General features: G+C 42.0%; 1 protein-coding gene across 1 annotated transcript in view; it reads left to right on the top strand.

Annotated features, from left to right (window-relative positions):
• LOC120060056 (gamma-aminobutyric acid receptor subunit rho-2-like) overlaps positions 1-18,731 on the top strand; it is a 29,657-nt gene extending 10,926 nt beyond the window's left edge. Inside the window, exons 3-9 of the mRNA XM_039009120.1 lie at positions 10,755-10,822; positions 11,638-11,861; positions 14,958-15,040; positions 15,310-15,450; positions 15,754-15,906; positions 17,868-18,088; positions 18,381-18,731. Of these exons, the coding sequence (XP_038865048.1) occupies positions 10,755-10,822; positions 11,638-11,861; positions 14,958-15,040; positions 15,310-15,450; positions 15,754-15,906; positions 17,868-18,088; positions 18,381-18,731 (1,241 nt within the window). The remainder of the gene's footprint in view (positions 1-10,754; positions 10,823-11,637; positions 11,862-14,957; positions 15,041-15,309; positions 15,451-15,753; positions 15,907-17,867; positions 18,089-18,380) is intronic.
• Positions 18,732-20,784: the final 2,053 nt, after the last annotated feature.

Below are 20,784 nucleotides of genomic sequence, written 5' to 3'. Positions count from 1 at the left end.
TAACTCATGTGTACAGGTTTGGATAGATTTGAGCCATGTTCTCAAATCAAATTTAAAAGTATAATAATCAGTGCAGCTTCTCAAGTCCATGGGCATTGCATTCCAGTATATTGTAGCTCTAACAGAGAAGGCAGATTGACCGATTTTACTGTGTCGAAAAGGGACAACGATTCCCTCTAGTTACTGCCCTTGTTGTCCTGGAGGTGCTTTCCTTGAGCATGATATGCCGGCGTAGGGGTGGAGGGCCAAGACCATGCAGGATCTTAAAGACAAGGCTTGCATCTACATAATGTTTAAAGCTATCCAGACTAAATCAATTATGTTTGTAAATTATATGACAATGGTGGTAGCTGTTTGGTTTGTTATCAAAAATCTTAAGTGTTTGTTTGTAGAGTGATTCAATTGGTTTCAGAATAGTAGCTCCTGCTTGTGACCAGCATGTGAGGCAATATCTCAGATGTCAGAAGATCATACCATGCCTATATAGTTTGACGGCCTCCAGAGGAAGGAAAGGTCTTATAAACCTAAAGTTGGATAATCCAAACTTGACCGTGTTAACCACCTTTGTTCACATGTTTATTAAATGTCAAGTTGGAGTGCAAAATGACGCCAAGATACCTGAAGTTAGACACATTAACAAGAACAGCTCATTGGGAATAATCAATGGATTTCTTAGAGAAGTACTTACAAACAGTCTTATTTAAATATTTAAATGCAGGCAAGAATTAGTCATCCATTTAGAAACATGTACCATAGCTTCAGTTAACTTGTTAACAACTAGTTGTCTATTTTTTGAGTGTATATACAGAACTGTATCGTCTGCATACATTTGCATGTTAACTTGTGGGCAAGCAAGTGGGAGATCATTTATATAGATGTAAACAGAAGGGGGCCTAATATTGACCCTTGTGGGACCCCAATGTTATAGTAAAGAGAGTCCGACTGAGTGTCCCCCAAACGAACCCTTTGACTTCTGTTTGTCAGATAGGAATACATTCAACTAAAAACTTCAGTGGACACATTAAGGGAGGATAGTTTGGATAGGAGGACCTCATGATTCACAGTATCAAAGGCCCTTTTAAGATACAAAAAGACTGACTTCACCACCTATGTCCAGTTTAGATTTAGTGCATTTCAGAAAATAGCAATTGGCTGTTTCGGTAGAATGGTTAGTTCTGAATCCAAATTGCATTTGATGTATGGAGTTGCCCTGAGGGAGGTGATCAGTCACATCATATGCAAACATAATGCACTACTTGGGAATAGGGTACCATTTGGGACGTTTGCTCCACAAAGCACTAAAAGAGGGCAACATGAAGTCGTTTGACAAAGGTGCATGGAGTTTGCATAAAGACATCACTCCGGGATGTCTTTAAAAACCTTTGATATTTTTATGTGGATTTGGAATATTATTTATAATATTATATCAATATTATTCATTAGTTCATACTATTAAATAATTCAATACAAATTGACTCCAGACAGCTTCTGACTGTAGACAGTATAATACTCCTTATAATGACATCTAGTCTGTTGCACTGTTACATTCACCACTTAGTTCAATGAGTTGAGATGAATTGCCATGTGTTGTTTTTTTATTTACATTTTAGGTACAAGCCATCACCATGCTGTCAATTGATTTACACACACACACACACACACACACACACACACACACACACACACACACACACACACACACACACACACACACACACACACACACACACACACACACACACACACACACACACACACACACACATATATTAATAGGCCTGGGGGTGTTTATTCGAACATGTACCAGCATTGTTTACCCAATGGACATTAATCCGATCACAGATGCCCCAGGAGAGATACGTTGATGAATGTAAACACAATGCATGCAGTTCTAGATTTAGATTCAGATCTTTCCTCTGGCTATATTTATGCAGTTTATCCACATGATGTTAATGTATGTAGCTTAGAGTGAAACCTCTAGCACTTAGGTTAGTTATTGTCTATGCAAGTTATCCCAATTAACCAAAGCCTTTATTTCACCCAGTGATGCAAACAGAAATTGGAAATTGCATCATGTAATAGCAAATCATTTTTTTCCTATAATTGTTTCCACAGACAAGCTAATAACTATGCATCTTAAAAGGGAGCGGAGAGCCACTTTGATATGCAGTAAATGGCACTCTATTCTCTATATAGGGCACTGCATACTATATACTAGTCTATATAATGCCCTATGGGTCCTGGTCAAAAGTAGTGCACTATGATGGGAATGGGGCGCCATTTGGGATGCAGCCCTCATCTTATTCTCAGCTCAGATAGTCTTGATTGATAATCGAAGACAGATTCAGAAGCAAAAACGTGAAGACGTTCCGCATTAAGTGATTTTGAATCACAGACAATCAAAAAGCAGCTTGCAGGCCAATCCAAATCACAACCTCTTCTGAAATAACATGTCAGCTCTGATTACTAATTTCTCTGATAATGTCTTCGCTGGAGTGAATCTGTCTCCATACATGGGGCATTCTACAGAAGTGGTGCAAATTGTAGTCCCACCCCAAAAAACAATAAAAAAAAACAGTTAAGTCTCCAAACTTAGGACAGTTATTTACATCATGATATGTTTTATTTCAATCCAAGGCAATAACAAACATATTATAAAATTAACATTGTACATACTGTATATAGTACATTGTACATAATATAGTACATTGTACATAATATAGTACATTGTACATAATATAGTACATTGTACATAATATAGTACATTGTTTATGCACTTATTTCTATTGAGCTGTGTTTGAAAATAAAGCATTTCATGATTTTTTTAACACTATTATTTCAATAGAACATCTTGTAGTTTATTTGTAGATTTTTAACAAATCTTTAAAAAAAAAATAAATGCTGTCCCCTCTTTTGATGTCACACATTGAAAGACTGTAGAATGAATGTGCCTTAAGCCACACCCATACAAATATCACCAGGTGATGGGATTGCACTCCTCTCCAGCATGGCCACATGGTGAGTAGTCTGTTTGCAAACATTTTTGAGAAAATTAGTTAGCAAGTTGATAAATCTTCATGTAATTTTAAGTGTCACTACCGAACATCTAATATACAGCAGCGGCAGCGTTATCTCCATTCTAAAGTTGAATGCACCATGCTATACCAACTGAACTACAGAGGACTACCATGTGGGTAGTGGACAAGTGCACACTTCAGGAAAAAGTGTAGCCAGCAGAGGGGCTCCAATGCTCCAAGAGCCCAAACATTTACATATATTTGCCAGAAACATAGGCGTCTTTAATGTGCTGTAATGTACTGTGCTCTACTGTACTGTTTACTCGAGTGGTCTTGGTGTTGGGCCACTCAAGACCAAATAAATTCGGTCTTTAATAACTTTTTACTGCAGTGGGTTAAATCAGGGTCACACAGAGTGTTTCTTGGTCGTCTTAAGTCTTACACGAAGTATAAAAAGTATACACCTTACACACATGGGTATGGGCTTAAAAAAAAGAAGATACCTGTACCATGTCAGATATATATATGTATTACATTTTGAGTTTGCATACAAATATTACACTTTATATACATTACAGAAGACTGAAATTTAACAAAACCATTTGACATAGAAATTTTGCCAGAATAAAGACGGGTAAAGTGATGGGGCAGCAGTTAGCCTAGAGGTTAAGAGCATTGGGCCATTAACTGAAATGTTGCTGGTTCGAATCCCCGAGCTGACTATTGACATGTTCTTGAGCAAGGATAAGTGCATCTGCTAAAATGTGATCATTTAAAATAATGAATTAGATGCATAAGTAATTATTAAAAGTAATTTGTAATAGAAGGATAAAAATTATCACTACTGTGCATGGTTCTCCCTTTATTGCAACTTTTTCACTATGCTTTGGTAGTGACAAATTTAGTGGGGTGGTAAAAAATTCAGGTAAATATTTCAAATATGCAACACAAACAAATTGTGTGAGGAGTATACACTGAGTGTACAAAACATTACGGACGATCTTCCTAATATTGAGTTGCACCTCACACATACACACACACACACACACACACACACACACTTTTCACCTCAGAACAGCCTCATTTCATTGGGGCATGGACTCTACAAGGTGTCAAGTGTTCCACAGGGATGCTGGCCCATGTTGACTACAATGCTTCCCACAGTTATCAAGTTGGCTTGATGTCCTTTGGCTGGTGGACCATTCTTGATACACACGGGAAACTTGAGAGTGAAAAACCCAGCAGCATTGCAGTTCTTGACACAAACTAGTGTGCCTGACATTCAAAGGCACTTAAATATTTTGTCTTGCCCATTCACCCTTTGAATGGCACACATACAAAATCCATGTCTCAATTTTCTCAAGGCTTAAAAATCCTTCTTTAACCTTTCTCCTTCCCTGTGGCTAGGAAAAACTCCCTAGAAAGGCCAGAACCTAGGAAGAAACCTAGAGAGGAACCAGGCTATAAGGGGGGGCCAGTCCTCTTTTGGCTGTGCCGGGTGGAGATTATAACAGAACATGACCAAGATGTTCAAATGTTCATAGATGACCAGCATGGTCAAATAGTGGTTGTCGAGTGGTTGTCGAGGGTGCAACAGGTCAGCACCTCAGGAGTAAATGTCAGTTGGCTTTTCATAGCCGATCATTCAGAGTATCTCTACCACTCTTGCTGTCTCTAGAGAGTTGAAAACAGCAGGTCTGGGACAGGTAGCACGTCCGGTGAACAGGTCAGGGTTCCATAGCCGCAGGCAGAACAGTTGAAACTGGAGCAGCAGCACGGCTAGTGTTGGCTAGCTGGCTAGTGTTTATGAAGACAGCAAACACGTTCCTCTCATGCTAGGAACGTATTTCCTCCAACGTTTAATGAAAAAAGGTGCCCTTCTTCTTTCGGATTGGGTTGGCAGATCGCATCCAATTTAAGGTGCATACACTGCCACCTACTGTACTGGAATGTGAGGCCATTCACAGCCTACCTACATGAAATTCTTTGCGATACAATACGTCCCCATTTTTCTAAAAACTCAGTGAAACCAATCTTATTCTTATTTTTCTTCTTCTGTGGGTTTAATGGTGAAATACACATTGACAAAAAAACAAAAACTCCCACTTCTTCCTTCCTTCAAATCTCCATATCACCCTGCTCAGGTTCTATGGCCTGAGAGGATGGTACGACTTGTGACAAAACAACATTTTTCTGGACTTCCTCTCCACCTTGGCAGTGCCATTAATCACCATAGCTATAAAGGCCACAAAGTCCACCTTCTTAACCTTTAAAATATCTGAATCTTGCTGGTGACCGGCAACCCCTGCAGCGAAGGCCTACCTACCACCTCTTCAGGACCACTATTCGAACCCTCAACCCCCTTGAACAGCCTCTGCATATGACATGCTCTGGACTGCCCTGACTTTGGCCACCTCATTCTCGTTCACCCTTGTTGGGTATTCTAAAGACATGGCTTCATGGTTCCCACCACAGTTACAACATATCACATCTTCATTCCTTTTATAAGATAGGATATGATCTTTCCCACAACTTGACGGCTTTTCCTTTCTACAAACACTTGAAATATGTCCAAATGCTTTACAGTGATCACACTGCATTGGTCTTGGAACAAAAGCTCTGACTCTGTAGTGTATATATCCCAATTGCTCTTGAGTAGGGAGATACTCCATATCAAAAAACAAAAGAACAGATAGCCTCTTCACTTTTTCATTCACCACACGATTCATCCGACGCATCAATCACTCCAGGAATATTTTTTATCTCTGCAGTATCAACTTCCCACAAAACTCCAGATATTACCTCCATGAGGGGTGCCCTTTCCTGAAGAGACACTCACGACACTTAAAACTCAAATCGGTTGATATGCAACACATGTTCCTTCTGATCCTCAGAAATACAAAAAATCTAAACAAGCCCACCTCTCGTGTTCCTCATAGCCTTCACTTTACCCAACACTCTCTCTACCAGTTTGGATAACTCAAATGGATTCAAGATTTGACATCCATCCAGCTGATCAAATCAAATCAAATTTATTTATATAGCCCCTCGTACATCAGCTGATATCTCAAAGTGCTGTACAGAAACCCAGCCTAAAACCCCAAACAGCAAGCAATGCAGGTGTAGAAGCATCCACATCAATACATCGTTCTCCCACAAGATAGGAAGTGACATTCTCAGCACTATGCACTACTTTTCTCCTTTTTCCATTTATTTGAACAATATTCCATTTCTCCTCGATTCCGCCGCCATTAGATGCACAAACCACATCAGTGTTTGCTTCAGCCATTTTTCCCCCGGTCTTCTTGTTCTTCTATGAGGTTTAACGGAGGTTGGCATCTAATTTGTTGCATTTCCGCCACCTACTAGACTGGAGTATATATATTGCTTGTATATTATACTTTGCTTGAAGAATAAAAATGTACTAAATAAATGCCCTACCATCTAACACTACACTCACTAATTTCAACATTATATAAAATAAAATGAACACCACCCTACTCCGCTAATTAAATGTCTTTATTCCTACCTCATGCCATCATCCTGAAAGGATGGGACATCACCACTTAACACACCCTGTAACTCTTCTGATGTCAAGTCTCGCACACCCAAATACCTCTCTGCAGCTGCAACCACAACTTCAGTTTGCTGCGACTTCCATCCCATCCCTGCAGTACAGTTGATAACCATTGCTATAAATCCAATCTTACTGAAACTTAAATCACTTTTTGGCCTATCCCTCTGTACTGGTATATCTCTACTACTCTCACCACTCCTCCCCCTTAACCCACCTTCCTCTACTTTCTTCACTGCCTTAGCATATGACAACTTCTGCACTACTCTAACCCTGGAAACCTCAACGTGCCTCTCTCGCACGGGACATTTCTGATCCCCAGCCCCATGGGCACCCCTACAATTAACACATTCCACCACTTTCCACAATGCTACACATTCCTTTGTCTCATGCCATCTGCACATTTGTCACACCTTGGACCCTCCCTCCTTCACACTGCCCATGAGCTTGACACCTGTAACATCTCTATGTATTCGGCACATACACCGTACAGGATAACTTATATATCCTAACTTCATTTTGTCGGGCAAAGACTCAACTTCAAAACTCAAAAGATCAGACAATGACCCTTCTGTTTCCCCACTCTCGCCACCCTGTCTGCATCGCATCAAACGACGAGCATCACATACACCTGGAATCTTTGCCCTCAGCTGGTCAACGTTTATATCTACTGCTACCCCAGTTATCACTCCTTTCATTGGTACCCTTTTCTTGAGAACGAAACAATTCACTTTTCGCCCCTATTCGTTTTACTCCAAGCACATTCTCCCTCTGACCAACAGAAACACAAACAATTATTACTAGACCACTTCTGGTTACCCTCACCGATTCCACATTACCCAACTCTTTTTTCACCCACTGTGAAACCACAAATGAATCAGCCAAAAAGCAAGGGTCAACTTTTTTGACTATTTCTAAAATAATATGGAGAAGGGAAAGGTGAAAAAAATATACTTCTAACATTCAAAAGTAAACAAACTTAAACTGTACTCCTTCAGTCATATTCAAATGTCTATTTAGATCCCTAAACAGGCTTAGGAACCTGGGAGGGGGAACCTCTTTATTCAGTATTCCCTGTAACAAGTTCTGTTTAGGGATCCAGGTGGCCATTTGATTAATTGTTTATGCCTTGGGGGTAGAAGCTGTTAAGGAGCCTTTTGGACCTAGACCTGGCGCTCCGGTGCCGCTTGCCGTGCGGTAGCAGGGAGAACAGCCTATGACTTGGGTGACTGGAGTCTATGACAATTTTTTAGTCCTTCTTCTGACACAGCCTAGTATGTATGTCCTGGATGGCAGGAAGCTGGGCCGTACGCACTACCCTCTGTAGCGTCTTACGGTCGGACTCCGAGCAGCTGCCATACCAGGCGGTGATGCAACCGGTCAGGATTATCTCGATGGTGCAGCTGTAGAACTTTTTGAGGATCTGGGGACCATGCCAAATCTTTTCAGTCTCCTGAGGGGGAGAAGGTGTTGTCGTGCCCTCTTCTCGACTGTCTTGGTGTGTTTGGACCATGATAGTTTGTTGGTGATGTGGACACCAAAGAACTTGAAACTCTCGACCTGCTCCACTACAGCCCCGTCAATGTGAATAGGGGGGGCGCTTTCAGTCATCCTTTTCCTGTAGTCCACGATCAGCTCCTTTGTCTTGCTCATGTTGAGGGAGAGGTGGTTGTCCTGGCACCACACTCCGAGGCTTGAGAACCCGTTGAGCTTGAGAACCTGTCGAGCCAGCCGAGGCAAGGAAGCCTGACGAGCCAGCTGAGGCATCCCTGTTGCTTCGGCAGCGACACTTGGACCCAACGTCACCAGTAAAAATATTATGAATCCCTGTTGCTTCCCCTTGGTGAGGCGTTATTCTGTAACGTAAACGCTGGTAGTCGGGAAGCAAGTACAGGGAGTGAATTTAATCATAAATGAAACAAAACAAGAAACACGAGTAGCGTACAGAACACAGGAACAGAATCAGAGTCAACAACTGAGGAAAGAACCAAGGGGAGTGACAGATATAGGGGAGGTAATCAGGAAGGTGATGGAGTCCAGGTGAGTGTCATGAGGCGCAGGTACGTGTAATGATGGTGGCAGGTGAGCATAATGATGAGACAACTGGCGACGTCGAGCACCGGAGAGGGGGAGCGGGAGTAAACGTGACAAACTGATTTAAGTTTGCCTACATGAAGGTCCCCGGCCGCTAGGAGCGCCGCATCTGAATGAGCATTTTCTTGTTTGCTTATGTCCGTATACAGCTCAATGAGGTCTTAGTGCCAGCATCGGTTTGTGGTGGTAAATAGACGGCTACGGAAAATCTAAATGAAAACTCTCTTTGTAGATAGTGTGGTCTACAGCTTATCATGAGGTACTCTACCTGAGGCGAGCAATATTTCAAGACTTCCTTTATATATTAGACATCTGTACATTGCTCTTGTACTGGTATATAGCTCCATTCTTGTGTATTTTATTTAATTCCTCTTGTGTTACAATTTAATATTTTTAAACTCTGCATCGTTGGTAAGCGCTCGTAAGCAAGCATTTTATGATAGTCTACACCAGTTGTATTCGGCGCATATGACAAATTTGATTTGAATATAGGCCTTCGTCCTCTATTGAATTACACAGATTTAAGTGTTACTCACTGCTTGCCACTGTGGGTGGAACAGAGGTACTGCAAGGCCATTACATGAAAGACAGAGTACAGTCAGAGGTTTTTCGGGTACTTGCCCTACTTTTAGTACCAGAATGCAGTTGCATAATTTAGCCAGCGGAATTTGTACTAAACTAAACTCCCATTTACAGTACCAGTCAAAAGTTTGGATACCAACTCATTCAAGTTTTTTCTTTATTTGTACTATTTTCTACATTGTTGAATAATAGTGAAGACATCAAACTATGAAATAACACATATGAAATCATTTAGTAACCAAAAAAGTGTTAAACAAATCAAAATACACTACCGTTCAAAAGCTTGGGGTCACTTAGAAATGTCCTTGTTTTTGGAAGAAAAGCACATTTTTTGTCCATTTAAAATAACATCACATTGATCAGAAATACAATGTAGACACTGTTAATGTTGTAAATGACTATTGTAGCTGGAAACAGCTGATTTGTAATGGAATATCTACATATGCGTACAGAGGCCCATATTCAGCAACCATCACTCCTGTGTTCCAATGGAACGTTGTGTTAACTAATCCATGTTTATCATTTTAAAACGCTAATTGATCATTAGAAAACCCTTTTGCAATTATGTTAGCACAGCTGAAAACTGTTGTTCTGATTAAAGAAGCAGTAAAACTGGCCTTCTTTAGACTTGTTGAGTATCTGGAGCATCAGCATTTGTGGGGTCAATTACAGGCTCAAAATGGCCAGAAACAAAGACCTTTCTTCTGAAACTCGTCAGTCTAAACTTGTTGTGAGAAAAGAAGGCTATTATATGCAAGAAATTGCCAAGAAACTAAAGATCTCGTACAACACTGTGTACGACTCCCTTCACAGAACAGAGAAAACTAGCTTTAACCAGAATGGAAAGAAGAGTGGGAGGCCCCGGTGCACAACTGAGCAAGAGGACAAGTACATTAGTGTCTAGTTTGAGAAACAGATGCCTCACAAGTCCTCAACTGGCAGCTTCATTAAATAGTACCCGCAAAACACCAGTCTCAACGTCAACACCGAAGAGTCGACTCCGGGATGCTGGCCTTCTAGGCAGAGTTCCTCTGTCCAGTGTCTGTGTTCTTTTGCCCCTCTTAATCTTTTCTTTTTATTGGCCAGTCTGATGGCTTTTTTTCTTTGCAACTCTGCCTATTAGGCCAGCATCCCAGAGTTGCTTCTTCACTGTTGACGTAGAGTCAGGTAATGCAACGACAAGCAATGATTTTGCTTTGAAGTTCAACGCGGATCGTTCTCCTAATTGCCTGTGGGAGAATACAGCTCAATCACTGTAACCAGGTATCACCATCTATGTGCCACCTGACATGCCATACTGTAGTTTTTGGGAAGAAAAAGAGTGATGTGCACATCTTCAATTTAAGAATACCGGTGCTGGAATAAGAAATAATACCGAGATAAAGGAATGAGAGGCCTGCACAATGAATATTGCTTCTCCCCAGCGCTTTATTTCTGCACCCAAATATACAAAAGTCTTCATCTTTTTGTACAAATATGTTTTTCAGGCCCGGCTATCCCTGTCGGAGTGGACGTACAAGTGGAAAGCTTGGACAGCATCTCAGAAGTAGACATGGTAGGTTAAGGCTAACCAGTTTTTGTACTACCAAGTTATGACACAAAAATGTCCAACTGCGCATTGTGGAAATAAACTTATAGTAAATTACCCACATCATTATCACTTATGCCATTTCTTCCTGAATCCAAATGGACACGTTTTGTTGGTATTTTTTGTCCTGGTAAATCCCTTATGTAACAGACTGTAACATTTGGATAGTCTTTATTTACCATGCAGATGGTCATCATAATGATGGGTACTCCCAACTGTTGCTAGTCATTACATAATGGGAGAGGGAGAGGGGTGAAATAGGGAGTGAGAGAGGGATGATCTCTACTTTAAGGGGTTTTGGGAGGAGTTGGAGTACGCGGAGGGAGATGAGGAGTAGGAAGGGGTAAGAACTGAGGAGGAGAGTTGAGTCTTTTTGTTTGTGGAGCTCAACCCCAGAGGCATGAGAGGTTGCAGAGAAATCAAAGAGACTGCTTTGACCATTGACTTTCAGGCTACACTTCATTTCACCCCCAACAGGATTTAAACCCAAAGCGCTGTAAGCACTGACAGCTGGGTCGATGATTTCTATTTACATGTATAAACTGTAGCACTTTTCTCAAAGTCAAAGCTCCACATAGATTTGTGTAACTTACTCATTGGGATAACTCAAACCCTTATGACCACAGTAGCATAGTTATGTATGATGTATGATTACAATTGGGTTGCACAATCACTGGGCACTTTCATTTTGCATCAAAGTTTCTACATTTTAGACCATTCTATTGGTCCACTCACCCTGGGTACTGGGCAATGCATAACTTTCCCCTTCTCTGTTCCAATAGGACTTCACCATGACTCTGTACCTGAGACACTATTGGAAGGACGAGCGCCTGACCTTCACCAGCTCCACCAATAAGAGCATGACATTCGACGGGCGTCTGGTGAAGAAGATCTGGGTGCCAGATGTGTTCTTTGTCCACTCCAAGAGATCCTTCATCCACGACACCACCACAGACAACATCATGCTCAGGGTCTTTCCCGACGGACACGTCCTCTACAGCCTGAGGTGCGTCTGGGATGCTTTGGGGACCAGGGTTGAAAAAGTCCGGTCACTTTTCCAAAATACCCATGTTTTCCAGAAATCTTGTTTGGAAGATTTCCGGAATGAGAAGGAAATAAGCAGGAAATCCAGAATCCTGGAATTTCTGGAAACCTGGGAATTTTTGTAAAGTTACCGGAATTTCGCAACTTTATGGTATGGGTCATTCTATGCCATGCAGGGTTGGGGTCAATTCCGTTTTCAATTCATTTTGAATTCACTGTGCTAGCGCTGGGATGGAGCAAAAGCCTTCACACACTGTGGCCTTCCATTGCCACGATTCGCCTCCCCAGCTACAAAGTGATCGACTCCTAAAATTCTCAATGCTGGGATTATGTATTTAGCTGTTGACATGTAAGAATGAAATGTAATCAGTTTAGAATGTTAATAGTATCCTAACTTTTAATATTAAAAGTAACATGGTTCTGTGCAGGATGTATGATGATATCTAGACAAGAAGATTAATTTGCATTTTTTTTTCTGTTAAGATTTGAAATGTGCTTCTGGCTGATGATGTTTTAAAAAATCTGTTTTTGACAACTAGGCCAAAATGTGAAGGTACTACTAAGTTGTTGGTTATGCCAGATTGTTCTATTATGCTTCCCAAAGTCATTCAGCAGACATTGAATGCACAAATTGTGTTCTAATGGGTTGAGAACATGTTTATTGTTATTCATGAGTGGCCCTGTTTTTTCAGATCATCTCAGCAAAAAAAGAAACGTCCCTTTTTCAGGACCCTGTCTTTCAAAGATAATTGTAAAAATCCAAATAACTTCACAGATCTTCATTGTAAAGGGTTTAAACACTGTTTCCCATGCTTGTTCAATGAACCATAACCAATTAATGAACATGCACCTGTTGAACGGTCGTTAAGACACTAACATTTTTCAGACGGTAGGCAATTAAGGTCAGTTATGAAAACCTAGGACACTAAAGAGGCCTTTCTACTGACAATGAAAAACACAAAAAGAAAGATGCCCAGGGTCTCTGCTCATCTGCGTGAACGTGCCTTAGGCATGCTGCAAGGAGGCATGAGGACTGCAGATGTGGCCAGGGCAATAAATTGCAATGTCCGTACTGTGAGACGCCTAAGACAGCTCTACAGGGAGACAGGACAGACAGCTGATCGTCCTCGCAGTGGCAGACCACGTGTAACAACACCTGCACAGGATCAGTACATCCAAACATCACACCTGCGGGACAGGTACAGGATGGCAACAGCAACTGCCCGAGTTACACCAGGAACGCACAATCCCTCCATCAGTGCTCAGACTGTCCACAATAGGCTGAGAGAGGCTGGACTGAGGGCTTGTAGGCCTGTTGTAAGGCAGGTCCTCACCAGACATCACCGGCAACAACGTCACCTATGGGCACAAACTCACCGTCGCTGGACCAGACAGGACTGGCAAAAAGTGCTCTTCACTGACGAGTCGCGGTTTTGTCTCACCAGGGGTGATGGTCGGATTCACGTTTATCGTCGAAGGAATGAGCGCTACAGCGAGGCCTGTACTCTGGAGCGTGATTGATTTGGAGGTAGAGGGTCCGTCATGGTCTGGGGCGGTGTGTAACAGCATCATCGGACTGAGCTTGTTGTCATTGTAGGCAATCTCAACGCTGTGTGTTACAGGGAAGACATCCTCCTCCCTCATGTGGTACCCTTCCTGCAGGCTCATCCTGACATGACCCTCCAGCATGACAATGCCACGAGCCATACTGCTCGTTCTGTGCATGATTTTCTGCAAGACAGGAATGTCCTGCCATGGCCAGCGAAGAGCCCGGATCTCAATCCCATTGAGCATGTCTGGGACCTGTTGGATCGGAGGGTGAGGGCTAGGGCCATTCCCCTCAGAAATGTCCAGGAACTTGCAGGTGCCTTGGTGGAAGAGTGGGGTAACATCTCACAGCAAGAACTGGCAAATCTGGTGCAGTCCATGAGGAGGAGATGCACTGCAGTACTTAACGCAGCTGGTGGCCACACCAGATACTGACTGTTTCTTTTGATTTTGACCCCCCCTTTGTTCAGGGACACATTATTCCATTTCTGTTAGTCACATCTGTGGAACTTGTTCAGTTTATGTCTCAGTTGTTGAATTTTATGTTCATACAAATATTTACACATGTTAAGTTTTCTGAAAATTAACACAGTTGACAGTGAGAGGACGTTTCTTTTTCTGCTGAGTTTACATAGTTATCATCAGTATTGAATTGGTTGTATGGAATAATAAGGACAACAGAAAAGACCAACTTCATTTGGTGTTGTAAATAGGTGATTCAGCGTACAGTGTATATAGTGAGTCCGCACTCAATAATGTGATTTTCAAAGTTATGTCATGCTATTTATTTATTCCAAAAGGCAAAAAGAGAAAGTACCATACAACTTTGAAAATCTTGTGCGAGCATATGTAACGGATGTGAAATGGCTAGCTAGTTAGCGGGTACGCGCTAGTAGCGTTTCAATCAGTTACGTCACTTGCTCTGAAACCTAGATGTAGTATTGCCCCTTGCTCTGCAAGGGCCGTGGCCTTTGTGGAGCGATGGGTAACGATGCTTCGTGGGCGACAGTTGTTGATGTGTGCAGAGGGTCCCTGGTTCGCGCCCGTGTCGGGGCGAGGGGACGGTTTAAAGTTATACTGTTACATTGATGCTGTTGACCCGGATCACTGGTTGCTGCGGAAAAGGAGGAGGTTGAAAGGGGGGTGAGTGTAACGGATGTGAAATGGCTAGCTAGTTAGCGGGTACGCGCTAGTAGCGTTTCAATCAGTTACGTCACTTACTCTGAAACCTATTAGTAGTGTTGCCCCTTGCTCTGCAAGGGCCGCGGCCTTTGTGGAGCGATGGGTAACGACGCTTCGTGGGTGACTGTTGTTGATGTGTGCAGAGGGTCCCTGGTTCGCGCCCGAGGTCGGGGCGAGGGGACGGTTTAAAGATATACTGTTACACATACAATAACTTTTTTGAGTGCGGACCCTCTACAATGAATCTTATGTGTTGCAAACAGGCTCATAGGGGAATCTTAGGTTAGTTGATGTCACATCATGGATCTGTGTTGTCCTTACTGTACAGGGTGACAGTGACAGCAGCCTGTAACATGGACTTCAGCCGCTTTCCTTTGGACACCCAGACCTGCTCACTGGAGCTGGAGAGCTGTGAGTAACTGTCATCAACTACTATTAAGGCTGATACTGTCATAACCGCTCTCAATTTTAATAAGGGGATGAATCCTAACTAAGATACACACAGAAATCTCCATTTGACATCAATAGATGTACTCAAATGCCTATGATATCTCTAGTTAGGATTTTTTTTATTTTTTAGGATTTTTCCCACTGGGCACAACATTTAGTATTTTTGACTACAGTAAATACACAAACAGAACAATATTATGGAGAATATATCAAATTGTTGTGCTCCCCAGATGCCTATACGGATGAGGATCTGATGCTGTACTGGAAGAGTGGGGATGAGTCCTTGAGTACGGACGACCGTATCTCCCTTTCTCAGTTCCTCATCCAGAAGTTCCACACCACCTCTCACCTGGCGTTCTACAGCAGCACAGGTACACTAAAGTACATTACAGTGCAGTACAGTACAGTTAAGACGGCAGATCAATGTTACGGACAAATAGGGTAATTTTGGTTGAGCTAAAGGTATTGACTAAGATTAGGGATCACGATCAGTGGTCAATGAGGTATTGGCACAGGGATCAACCACACTACATGACATGATTTGAGTTAAAAACTCCAATACACAGTCATTTAAGTCATCATCACAATAACCACATGGAGGGAATCATAAGCATTGACATTCCCATGATATTATTGACCCATACTTTCCTTTGGTTTTGTGTTCTCCTGTACAGGCTGGTACAATCGTCTGTACATCAACTTCACCCTGCGGAGACACATCTTCTTCTTCCTGCTTCAGACCTACTTCCCTGCCACCCTCATGGTCATGCTGTCCTGGGTGTCCTTCTGGATCGACCGCAGGGCCGTCCCAGCCCGCGTCTCGCTGGGTAAAATTATGGTGGTGCTACCAATAGCTCAGAAGTGTTACAGTTTATGTCGTCTCTAGCGCTGCTTATTCCCCTCATTGTCAAATTTCCGGCATTCGGTGGTATTGTGTAAGTATCACAATGGTTTTCAGCGTCGAGCCTTGAACAATAAAGCCCTCTTTGTCAGACCTAATGAAGGTATATTGGTGTTGTACGATTACAAGAAAGAATACATATTCAAAAATACTCAGATACTTATAGAAATGTCTGAACTTATTCTGGTAGCCCCCATTCCATATACAATTGAAGTCAGAAGTTTACATACACCTTAGCCAAATAAACTGAGTTTAAATGTTTCACAATCCCTGACATTCAATCCTAGTAAGAATTCCCTGTCTTAGGTCAGTTAGGATCACCACTTTATTTTAAGAATGTGAAATGTCAGAATAATAGTAGAGAGAATTACTTATTTTAGCTTTTATATCTTTCATCACATTCCCAGCTTGTCAGAAGTTTACATACACTCAATTAGTATTTGGTAACATAGCCTTTAAATTGTTTAACTTGGGTCAAACGTTTCGGGTAGCCTTCCACAAGCTTCCCACAATAAGTTGGGTGAATTTTGGCCCATTCCTCCTGACAGAGCTGGTGTAACGGAGTCAAGTTTGTAGGCCTCCTTGCTCGCACATGCTTTTTCAGTTCTGCCCACACCTTTTCTATTGGATGAGGTCAGGGCTTTGTGATGGCCACTCCAATACCTTGACTTTGTAGTCCTTGAGCCACAACTTTGGAAGTATGCTTGGGGTCATTGTCCATTTGGAAGACCCGTTTGCGACCAAGCTTTAACTTCCTGACTGATGTCTTGAGATGTTGCGTCAATATATCCACATAATTTCGCTTCCTCATGATGCCGTCTATTTTGTGAAGTGCACCAGTCCCTCCTGCAGCAAAGCACCCCCACAACATGATGCTGCCACTCCTGTGCTTTATGGTCGGGATGGTGTTCTTCGGCTTGCAAGCATTCCCCTTTTTCCTCCAAACATAACAATGGTCATTATGGCCAAACAGTTCTACTTTTGTTTCATCAGACCAGAGGACATTTCTCCAAAAAGTACAATCTTTGTCCCCATGTGCAGTTGCAAACCGTAGTCTGGCTTTTTTATGGCGGTTTTGGAGCAGTGGCTTCTTCCTTCCTGAGCGGCCTTTCTGGTTATGTCAATATAGGACTCGTTTTACTGTGGATATAGATACTTTTGTACCCGTTTCCTCCAGCATCTTCACAAGGTCCTTTGCTGTTGTTCTGTGTTTTATTTGCACGTTTCGCCCCAAAGTACGTTCATTTCTAGGAAACAGAACGTGTCTCCTTCCTGAGCGGTATGACTGCTGCGTGGTCCCATGGTGTTTCTACTTGCGTACTATTGTTTGTACAGATGAACGTGGTACCTTCAGGCGTTTGGAAATTGCTCCCAAGGATGAACCAGACTTGTGGAGGTCTACAATTTGTTTTTCTGAGGTCTTGGCTAATTTCTTTAGATTTTCCCATGATGTCAAGCAAAGAGCCACTGAGTTTGAAGGTAGGCCTTGAAATACATCCACAGGTACACCTCCAATTGACTCAAATGATGTCAATTAGCCTATCAGAAGCTTCTAAAGCCATGACATTATTTTCTGGAATTTTCCAAGCTGTTTAAAGGCACAGTCAACTTAGTGTATGTAAACTCCTGACCCACTGGAATTGTGATACAGTGAATTAAAAGTGAAATAATCTGTCTGTAAACAATTGTTGGAAAAATGACTTGTGTCATGCACAAGTCCTAACCGACTTGCCAAAACTATAGTTTGTTAACAAGAAATGTGTGGAATGGTTGAAAAACGAGTTTTAATGACTCCAACCTAAGTGTATGTAAACTTCTGACTTTAACTATATATTTTTAAACCAACAGACTTGAGCTTTTGTTATTTCCTTCTTTTTTCCACTGCAGGTATCACCACAGTGCTCACCATGTCCACCATCATTACTGGAGTGAACGCCTCCATGCCCAGAGTGTCCTACATCAAGGCTGTGGACATCTACCTGTGGGTCAGCTTCGTGTTTGTCTTCCTATCCGTGCTGGAGTACGCTGCCGTCAACTACCTGTCCACCGTGCAGGACCGCAGGGAACGTAAGATGAGAGACGAGATAAGAGAGAGGGCCAGGTCACAGGTAATGAGATGCTACCATAGTACTGTGCATCTAAGACAATTTTTGAAGAGTAACTGAATATCTCTTGTGAATACAGTTTGCTCTTAATTTCCTGCAATTCGGTTGGACTGCGAGACACTGCTGACACGTTACTTCCTCTTCTTTACGGCCTAACTTAACACATGCATGTTTGGTCAAATGTCTCATTGACATGCATGATTAAAAAATGACAGGCATGCATCTCAAGTTAGTTTAGATAATTTTTTCCTGCCATAACCTCGGTCCTTCCCTTACCTTCTCTCCTTTCCTGCAGTCGCTGCCCTGCACCTGTGGCATGTCCCAGACCAGGACCATGATATTAGACGGGAACTACAGCGAGGCGGACACCCACAGCCTGGCCGGCTACACCTCAGGAACTATGGTGTCCGAGGAGGATGTGGAGATGCCACATGAGGTGATGGACGAGAAGCAGACTCCTGGGGAGCACATAGTGGTCCACCTGTCTGTCAGTAGCGAGTCCACAACCACCAAGAAGAAAGGTATCCGGGCCCTCAAAATCATCCAGAATACACATGCCATCGACAAGTACTCCAGGATGTTATTCCCTGGCTCCTATATCCTATTCAACTTCATCTACTGGTGTTCATACTGTATAGGAGCGTAGGGTCTACTGTATAGGTGCAGTATGGGCCCTGGTCAAAAGTAATGCACTATGTATTGAATAGGGTGCCATTTGGGACTATGTTTATCATACGACTGTGTTTAAGACACTCGTCATGGACAAGAGAAAGGCTAAGAGAGACTGCTACTGGGGTTTACATGGACATTTGATACTAATGGCCAATATTTGGATGGACTACTAACGGGTTTGACTGGGGTACTGGCCCATATGAGACGGATCTATATGGGTTTATGTTTATTATGTATATTAAGGTAAGTGTGACTCGCTCACGAATGACGAGGGAGATTGCGAAAGTCTGAGAGACGGAGACCGAGTTCTATGTGGATATTTGGCACTGATGGACAAAGAGAAAAGCCCCAGAGAGAGACAGACATTCTTCATCATCCCACTGTAGTTTGTGAATTTTTGTCAATCGATTCCACAGTGTGATTCATAGTTCTGCAAGTACGTATCAGCTGTTGTTTAAAAACTCTTTTGTCCAAATAACTATAATTTCAAGTCTTTTGTACTCTGGGCTTGGCATTTGACAACAGAGGTGTGTCTACAATGTTGTTAGCTTTTCATTCAGGTCTATTTGGCATTCAGGTCTAAGTACCAGTTCAGTCTGTTGAAACAGCTCAGTGTTTAACAGAGTTGAGTTTAATGGTTACGTACAAAATGGCACCCTATACTCTTTATAGTGGACTACTCTGGGCAAAAGTAGTGCACTGTATAGGGTGCCATTTGGGATGCACCTGATGCTTTGGATTAGAGAATCTGCTACATATGTGAAATGTTATGATGCAATATACTACAGTATATATATAATGGTTTGTGGTTCAAGTGAGGTCTTAGTGGTACTAAAACAGCTGTGAAGTCATTAAAGCACTACAGTAACAACATAGTAGAGCATTTCAAGCTGTGAACAACAGTTACTGGGACATTTGTAGCTTACTGTGTAAAGGAACTGAGTAATAGTGTATAGATATGTATTTTCCTTTCTCTGATACCTCTCATATGGTCATTATTGTATGGTTACATGCCATTGTAAAAAAGAATGTAGGCCTACAATGTAAATATATAAATCTAAAAATAAATACCTTGTATCGTGCCACTGTAGCACTTAATAAAGATTGTCCCATGCCCATTGTCCCATGCCATCATACCGTAACAAGCTACAGCCACAAAAGGCAACACATGGCTTTGTTTGAGATATTGACCTTAAATGTACAGTATAGAAGATTTTTGCCTAAAACTAAATATACTTTTATTTTGAGCACTAGAGGCTTTAATAGTCAGGTGAGAAGCTGCAACCCTAAAATTAGGTGAACGATTCTATTATCATTCTAATAACATGGCTGGAACAGGTTTTAGTAAACACTTTTTTATGTCAATGTGTTTGCAGAAATTGGCTTTAAATAAATGCAGCTGTAGGCTATTTCTTCACTAGACAACAGTTCACATTAGTTTTGTGAAACCATAATACTACTTTAGCCAGTCCATTTTGAATAGGGAGTCAGTACGGGAAACTGTTTTCCTGTATCACCATGTTGATATTTTTCATTCTGAAAATAAAATGTATTGTATAATTTGGTGGTATTAAAATATTATTGATGAAATGTGTTTTATATGTTGCTGTTAGCATTTATGTTCTGTTGCAAGCATTACAACTGTTCAGACTATTAAACTCCCCCCTCCCCTCCCCTGGCTCCAGCATTCTATTTAATTTACTGGTGTCCCTACTGTATAGGAGCAGTATGGGTATGGGAGCCTGGTGAATAGTGTGCCATTTGGGATGCAAACTATGTTCATCATACTAGTGTGTTTAACACACAGTCAAGGACAAGAGGGACTGAAATTGGTGTCCCCTTCTCTCTCTCTCACACACACACACTTGCTCTGTCAATCAGACTGAGTCCAGAAGCCCACAGTATCTGTCTAGCTCTTCAGCGCGCGCCTTTCCATTTTAATTGTTGACGTAATACGCTCACGCCCCGCGATTATCAGTTGCTCTGCGGATTTGCTGCTCTTGTCTGGCTAAATCTGCTAAAGTTAG

This window comes from Salvelinus namaycush, chromosome 15 (genome assembly GCF_016432855.1).
Source record: "Salvelinus namaycush isolate Seneca chromosome 15, SaNama_1.0, whole genome shotgun sequence".
Taxonomy (NCBI): Eukaryota; Metazoa; Chordata; class Actinopteri; order Salmoniformes; family Salmonidae; genus Salvelinus; species Salvelinus namaycush.
The sequence above is the reverse complement of the archived record's forward strand: the minus strand, read 5'-3'. Positions and strand labels throughout refer to the sequence as shown.